General features: G+C 43.1%; 1 protein-coding gene across 1 annotated transcript in view; it reads right to left on the minus strand.

Moving 5' to 3' along the window:
• Nucleotides 1–3,232: 3,232 nt before the first annotated feature.
• LOC136277384 (uncharacterized) overlaps nucleotides 3,233–7,935 on the minus strand; it is a gene marked incomplete at its 3' end in the record, with an annotated part of 18,770 nt that continues 14,067 nt past the window's right edge. Inside the window, exons 4-5 of the mRNA XM_066159414.1 lie at nucleotides 4,634–7,935; nucleotides 3,233–4,288 (exon numbers count right to left, since the gene is read on the minus strand). The exon at nucleotides 4,634–7,935 is cut by the window's right edge and continues 231 nt beyond it. Of these exons, the coding sequence (XP_066015511.1) occupies nucleotides 3,233–4,288; nucleotides 4,634–7,935 (4,358 nt within the window). The remainder of the gene's footprint in view (nucleotides 4,289–4,633) is intronic.

A 7,935-nucleotide genomic window follows, 5' to 3' on the forward strand; every position in this document is an offset into this window, starting at 1 on the left:
TAATAGTCGTGGTTACACCAACCCTTTTACCCATGGGTAAATAGCGTTTGCCCAGGGGCAAGGACGTTTTTGTGCGTAACCGCTTTCCCCAGACCGAAACTGCCCTAGAGTTATTTCCATGGATACATCTAAAAGAACAAAAGAACTTCCCATGACAGTTCCTGAACTGAAAAGTGGTGGTTACACACACCTTGGGTTTGGGGCCTTACGGAGAGTAAATGGCTTGGGTTTGGTTAGGCTTGGGGACGCGGTTCCACAGTAAAAGACTTCCCTCAGGGTAAACTCTAATTAGATATGAGTTCACTAACCTGACAAATTGGCGGGAAAAGTACAGAGCAACATGGATGTTACGAATCGAGATCTATTAAGCTTAAGTTCAGTGATTCTCCTGCTTATTATACGACAGTCCTCCATAAATATGACAATCCAGCAGTTTTTTTGCGAGAAGACACCGAAGAAGGCGCGAAATTAGCCAAGCGCATCGGAGGTCACCTCAAAACACTGCAGGCGATCTCCTGTATTAGCTACATTCTGCTTTATGATTGGCCAAGCCACCTCAGGGAGCAGATAAACCGCAATTTTCAGTTCAGGAAGTGTCATGGGAAGTTCCTTTGTTCTTTTTGATGTATCCATGGAAATAACCCTAGGTCAGTATCGGTCTGGGGAAAGCGGTTACGCTCAAACAACGTCCTTGCCCGTGTGCAAACGCTATTTACCCATTGGTAAAAGGGCTAGTGTAAGCACGACTAATGGGACCTCCCTGCGTCGATGAAGCTGGATCAAGATTTCATGGGAAAAGTAAACCATTGCAGACACGGTTTTTTTCCTTTTAACTCGCTCGCTTAATGGAACGTTGAGGAGGACGACATATGAAAGGAAAAGTTGCCAAAGGCTAAAATGGAAAAACAGGAAAATTTGCTGAGGAGCAAAGCAACAGATCGACAGAAAGCTTTCAAAATACAATTTGTATCAAGGCTGGTATTTGCATAAATAAAGGAAGACCTCGTTTTTAACATTATGTATGTCAAATTTTGGTTTGACGATGACTTCTTCGTTCCAAATATGGACGCTAGCGTGAAAATTTTTTTTTTCTTCTTTTTTTCTATCTAGGACTTTCTTCCGCTTTTGATTTTTTGACGAGCAAAGATTTTTCCATAAGCAAAGAACTCCCCATTGTGAATTTTTTCAAGTGCGCGATGTAAAACAAAATATGCAAAGATCATGAAAAACGAATCTCAAGATGAGTGGTTGCCGCGAAAATTCCCTCAGATTCGCCCAGGTCAAAGGTTATGACACCTTCCTGATTTCTTAACTTTTATTTGAAAGTACCTTTTTCTAAATAACTCAGGTACTTTTGAAGATTTCAGGAAAAAGAACTTTTTTATGGGAACGTTATGTTAAATGCTTGAATTCACTTTAGTCAAATAAAAGAAAAATCGATTTTTTCGGCCTTTGAGGGTGGAAAGAAACCCTAAGCAAATTGACCACCGTAAATAGTTTCTAGGCTGAAGTTTCTAGCGTTAGCCCTTTGTCGCTCTGAAATTTCCAAATGTCTTTTTTATTTTCTCTGTTGAGCAATGACTGGCATGCTTTCGACTAATACGCACGCCAGAATTTTGTTCGTGTAAAATTATGATGTTTAAAAGGGGCGTAGATCGAGTCTGAAATGCTCAGCGGTGTATCCCCTTGGCAAGGTTAGGCAAGCACTGAGGTGCTGAAAAAGAGTAGCCAGAGGCATGTTGGGTTACTCCTAAAAAAGGGAACTTTGAACTATATCTGTGTTCCTCTTCGGAGAGTTTAGCTTTTATGTCAAGAGCACGTTTCTTGGACTAAGGTGCTGAAAGTAAGTTCCTAAAGCACGTTCGAGATTAAAGTAACTTTAAGCTGTGTCAGGGTATTCTTTCCCGAAGAGTTTAACTCCTATGTCAACAGCACGCTGTTTGGACTGCATTGCTCACAAAAAGTTACCTAAGGTATGTTGGGTTACTCCGAGGCTAAAGTAACTCCTCGCTGTGTCTGGGTGTTCTCCCTCGAAAAGTTTAACTCTTATTTTAAGAGCACGCTCACCAGACTAAAGTGCTGAGAAAAAGTCGCCTGAGTGATGTTGTGTTATTCCAAGGTCGAAAGAGCTTTGAGCTGTGTCTGCGTGTTCTTCGCCATGGAGTTTACCTCTTAATTCAAGAGCACGCTGAAGTGACTGATGTGCTGACAAAAAGTCTCTTGAGGCATGTTGTGTTATTCCAAGGTTGAAGTAGCTTTGAGCTGTGTCTGGGTGTTCTTCGCCAAGGACTTTAACTCTTATTTCAAGAGCACGCTGATGGGACTGAAGTGCTGACAAAAAGTCTCTTGAGGCATGTTGTGTTATTCCAAGGTTGAAGTAGCTTTGAGCTGTGTCTGGGTGTTCTTCGCCAAGGACTTTAACTCTTATTTCAAGAGCACGCTGATGGGACTGAAGTGCTGACAAAAAGTCGCCTGAGTCATGCTGTGTTACAGCGAGATAAAAGTAACTCCTCGCTGTGTCTGGGTGTTCTTCCCCGAAGAGTTTAACTCTTATTTCAAGAGCACGCTGATGGGACTGAAGTGCTGACAAAAAGTCGCCTGAGGCATGTTGTGTTATTCCAAGGTTGAAGTAGCTTTTAGCTGTGTCTGGGTGTTCTTCGCCAAGGACTTTAACTCTTATTTCAAGAGCACGCTGATGGGACTGAAGTGCTGACAAAAAGTCTCTTGAGGCATGTTGTGTTATTCCAAGGTTGAAGTAGCTTTGAGCTGTGTCTGGGTGTTCTTCGCCAAGGACTTTAACTCTTATTTCAAGAGCACGCTGATGGGACTGAAGTGCTGACAAAAAGTCTCTTGAGGCATGTTGTGTTATTCCAAGGTTGAAGTAGCTTTTAGCTGTGTCTGGGTGTTCTTCGCCAAGGACTTTAACTCTTATTTCAAGAGCACGCTGATGGGACTGAAGTGTTGACAAAAAGTCGCCTGAGTCATGTTGTGTTACAGCGAGATTAAAGTAACTCCTCGCTGTGTCTGGGTGTTCTTCCCCGAAGAGTTTAACTCTTATTTCAAGAGCACGCTGATGGGACTGAAGTGCTGACAAAAAGTCACCTGAGGCATGTTGTGTTATTCCAAGGTTGAAGTAGCTTTTAGCTGTGTCTGGGTGTTCTTCGCCAAGGACTTTAACTCTTATTTCAAGAGCACGCTGATGGGACTGAAGTGCTGACAAAAAGTCGCCTGAGGCATGTTGTGTTAGTGCGAGATTAAAGTAACTCCTCGCTGTGTCTGGGTGTTCTTCCCCGAAGAGTTTAACTCTTATGTCCAAAGCACGCTGTTTAGACTGAAATGCTGACAAAAAGTCTCTTGAGGCATGTTGTGTTATTCCAAGGTTGAAGTAGCTTTGAGCTGTGTCTGGGTGTTCTTCTCCAAGGACTTTAACTCTTATTTCAAGAGCACGCTGATGGGACTGAAGTGCTGACAAAAAGTCTCTTGAGGCATGTTGTGTTATTCCAAGGTTGAAGTAGCTTTTAGCTGTGTCTGGGTGTTCTTCGCCAAGGACTTTAACTCTTATTTCAAGAGCACGCTGATGGGACTGAAGTGCTGACAAAAAGTCGCCTGAGTCATGTTGTGTTACAGCGAGATAAAAGTAACTCCTCGCTGTGTCTGGGTGTTCTTCCCCGAAGAGTTTAACTCTTATTTCAAGAGCACGCTGATGGGACTGAAGTGCTGACAAAAAGTCACCTGAGGCATGTTGTGTTATTCCAAGGTTGAAGTAGCTTTTAGCTGTGTCTGGGTGTTCTTCGCCAAGGACTTTAACTCTTATTTCAAGAGCACGCTGATGGGACTGAGGTGCTGACAAAAAGTCGCCTGAGGCATGTTGTGTTAGTGCGAGATTAAAGTAACTCCTCGCTGTGTCTGGGTGTTCTTCCCCGAAGAGTTTAACTCTTATGTCCAAAGCACGCTGTTTAGACTGAAATGCTGGCAAAAAGTCTCTTGAGGCATGTTGTGTTATTCCAAGGTTGAAGTAGCTTTGAGCTGTGTCTGGGTGTTCTTCTCCAAGGACTTTAACTCTTATTTCAAGAGCACGCTGATGGGACTGAAGTGCTGACAAAAAGTCGCCTGAGGCATGTTGTGTTACTGCGAGACTAAAGTAACTCCTCGCTGTGTCTGGGTGTTCTTCCCCGACGAGTTTAACTCTTATTTCAAGAGCACGCTGATGGGACTGAAGTGCTGACAAAAAGTCGCCTGAGTCATGTTGTGTTACAGCGAGACTAAAGTAACTCCTCGCTGTGTCTGGGTGTTCTTCCCCGAAGAGTTTAACTCTTATTTCAAGGGCACGCTGATGGGACTGAAGTGCTGACAAAAAGTCGCCTGAGGCATGTTGTGTTATTCCAAGGTTGAAGTAGCTTTGAGCTGTGTCTGGGTGTTCTTCGCCAAGGACTTTAACTCTTATTTCAAGAGCACGCTGATGGGACTGAAGTGCTGACAAAAAGTCTCTTGAGGCATGTTGTGTTATTCCAAGGTTGAAGTAGCTTTGAGCTGTGTCTGGGTGTTCTTCGCCAAGGACTTTAACTCTTATTTCAAGAGCACGCTGATGGGACTGAAGTGCTGACAAAAAGTCGCCTGAGTCATGTTGTGTTACTGAGAGAGTAAAGTAACTCCTCGCTGTGTCTGGGTGTTCTTCCCCGAAGAGTTTAACTCTTATGTCCAAAGCACGCTGTTTAGACTGAAATGCTGACAAAAAGTCTCTTGAGGCATGTTGTGTTATTCCAAGGTTGAAGTAGCTTTGAGCTGTGTCTGGGTGTTCTTCGCCAAGGACTTTAAATCTTATTTCAAGAGCACGCTGATGGGACTGAAGTGCTGACAAAAGGTCGCCTGAGGCATGTTGTGTTACTGCGAGATTAAAGTAACTCCTCGCTGTGTCTGGGTGTTCTTCCCCGACGAGTTTAACTCTTATTTCAAGAGCACGCTGATGGGACTGAAGTGCTGACAAAAAGTCGCCTGAGGCATGTTGTGTTACAGTAAGATTAAAGTAACTCCTCGCTGTGTCTGGGTGTTCTTCCCCGAAGAGTTTAACTCTTATTTCAAGAGCACGCTGATGGGACTGAAGTGCTGACAAAAAATCGCCTGAGGCATGTTGTATTATTCCAAGGTTGAAGTAGCTTTGAGCTGTGTCTGGGTGTTCTTCGCCAAGGACTTTAACTCTTATTTCAAGAGCACGCTGATGGGACTGAAGTGCTGACAAAAAGTCTCTTGAGGCATGTTGTGTTATTCCAAGGTTGAAGTAGCTTTGAGCTGTGTCTGGGTGTTCTTCGCCAAGGACTTTAACTCTTATTTCAAGAGCACGCTGATGGGACTGAAGTGCTGACAAAAAGTCGCCTGAGTCATGTTGTGTTACAGCGAGATAAAAGTAACTCCTCGCTGTGTCTGGGTGTTCTTCCCCGAAGAGTTTAACTCTTATTTCAAGAGCACGCTGATGGGACTGAAGTGCTGACAAAAAGTCGTCTGAGGCATGTTGTGTTACAGCGAGATTAAAGTAACTCCTCGCTATGTGTGGGTGTTCTTCCCCGAAGAGTTTAACTCTTATTTCAAGAGCACGCTGATGGGACTGAAGTGCTGACAAAAAGTCGCCTGAGGCATGTTGTGTTACTGCGAGATTAAAGTAACTCCTCGCTGTGTCTGGGTGTTCTTCCCCGAAGAGTTTAACTCTTATGTCCAAAGCACGCTGTTTGGACTGAAGTGCTGACAAAAAGTCTCTTGATGCATGTTGTGTTATTCCAAGGTTGAAGTAGCTTTGAGCTGTGTCTGGGTGTTCTTCGCCAAGGACGTTAACTCTTATTTCAAGAGCACGCCGATGGGACTGAAGTGCTGAGGAGAAATTCCCTGCAGCATGTCTGGTTATTCCGAGAGTGGAGTAACACTCCGCTGTGTCTGGGTGTTCTTCGTTAAACAGATCTATTGCGACGTCAAGGGCGCGTTGAAAGGACTGAATGGCTTCAGAATAGTTTTGCATCTTACGAAGAGCCATGCCATGGTCAAAATAATTTCTAAATAGTCCTTCTTGATGCAAATTTAAGTCAAGATTTTTGTTGGGCTTAGCTTTATCTCCAGGGCTATCTTCTCCACTTTGTTTTAAAGTCATTTTATGATACCTGATCCATGTGTCGCACAACTTTGATGCTTCCTCGGGATTATTCAGTACATTTTTAAGTGTCCGATTGATGTTGCGCTGGAAGGTCCATAAACCAACGGAATGTGGGAGGATCTGTTTCTCTGTTTGATTTGACATCTTTAGCACACATTTACTTATTGCTTGCTTTGTTTCATAATCAGAGAACTTTTCTGTTGCCTTGGTAAGAACGACAATCATTTCTAATCTAAGTGGTTGAGTGGTTGTTGCGTCTGGTTCCGGCATATCTGCCTCGATCATTCTCAATTCTTTGTTATTCACTGGAGGAATAATAAGGAGACTTGCGTCTCCTAATGCTCTGCATTCATGTAAGGCTGTGGTGTAAAGCTCCAGAGAAGTTGCTTTCTTTTTCTTGAAAAGAAAGTAAGTAACAAGAATTTGCAGTGCAAATACTGTGAGAATTCGCTGTTCGGGGCTATCACTCACCAAGCAAAGAGCTTTTTGTAAGTTCTCAGCTCCGTCATCTATTTTCCCTGAAACCAGTTGACAGATGCCTTTATAACAAAGGAGTTTTCTTTTATCATCTACCGACAAAGAAAAGCCCTCGGCTTTAGAGAGTAGCGTCATCGATCTTCCATGTATCCCCCAAGTCACTTCGTTGAATGCCAAGGACAACAGTAACTGACTATAGAACACGCTCTTTCCAAACGCCTGAGCTTTTTCAGTTGCGTGATCATAAATTTTGTCGATAATTTTTCCCTCGCACCAGAAAAGGGAGTCTAGAAAGATTTCCGCCTTTGTCAGGACACCAAATGCAACTTCACATGTCTTAGGATCGGTGCAGCTCTCCATAAGACTCTGAATAATATTCTGCCTCTCTTCATAGAAATCAATAAATGCTTGCATGGATTGTCCTGTCAAAAACTGTTGATTTAGCTTCTCGAAAAGAGAGACGTAAAATGCAGACAAACGTGCTTTGGCGTTCAGCATAGTTTCTTTCATTTCATCTTGACCTCTTCCTCTTGCAAACGACAGAATCAACTTATGCATCGAAAATGACTCAGGTTTGGAGCTAGAGTCGAGGAAAGACTTTCTCCGAAGCCTATGCAAGATTTTCTTGGCCTCCAGAGTTGTTTTTACACCCATGACAGCTGCAGCAACTGAGTGGTTAAAATCTCCAGAAAGAACACTAAGTGATACCAGCGCTTCTTTTTCAGATAAAGAGAGTCTCTGAAAAGAGGATTCAAATAGGAACTTTAATCGCAGATAGCTTGGATAATCTGGATTGTCCAACAGCTCGAAAAGGCTACTTTCTATTGATTCCTTGAAGGTATCTAAAAATTGATTCGGCTGAGCATTATCTTCAGTAATGGAGGAACACAACAGTTTCATGGCCAAAGGTACGAACCCGCAGATTTTCGCAATTTTCGAGCAGTCAGACGCGGTCGCTTTAGGAAGTAATCCGCCGACTAAGGTTTGAGAGAAGGACTCGTGTAATGGCCCTATTCTTACTGCTTGATGGCCTTCAAAATGCACATTCATAAATTCAAGAGATTCCCTTGTGGTAAGAAGAAATGTTAAATTCTTGAATTGACTAAGAATGACTTCCAGAAGGTTGATGAAATCCTCCTTCACATTCGGTGCTCCACTTTCGAGTAATTCATCGGCATTGTCAAGAATCATCACAAATTCACCTGAAATGTCTCTTAGAAAAAGAAAAAGTTCTTCTTCTATGGACATGTGCTGAGGAATTTGATCTCTTGTGGAGTGTCTTCTAAAGAAGCTCAGAAGCTGCGTGGTCAGATCGGCCTTTG

The sequence above is a fragment of the Pocillopora verrucosa genome, chromosome 12 (genome assembly GCF_036669915.1).
Source record: "Pocillopora verrucosa isolate sample1 chromosome 12, ASM3666991v2, whole genome shotgun sequence".
NCBI lineage: Eukaryota > Metazoa > Cnidaria > Anthozoa > Scleractinia > Pocilloporidae > Pocillopora > Pocillopora verrucosa.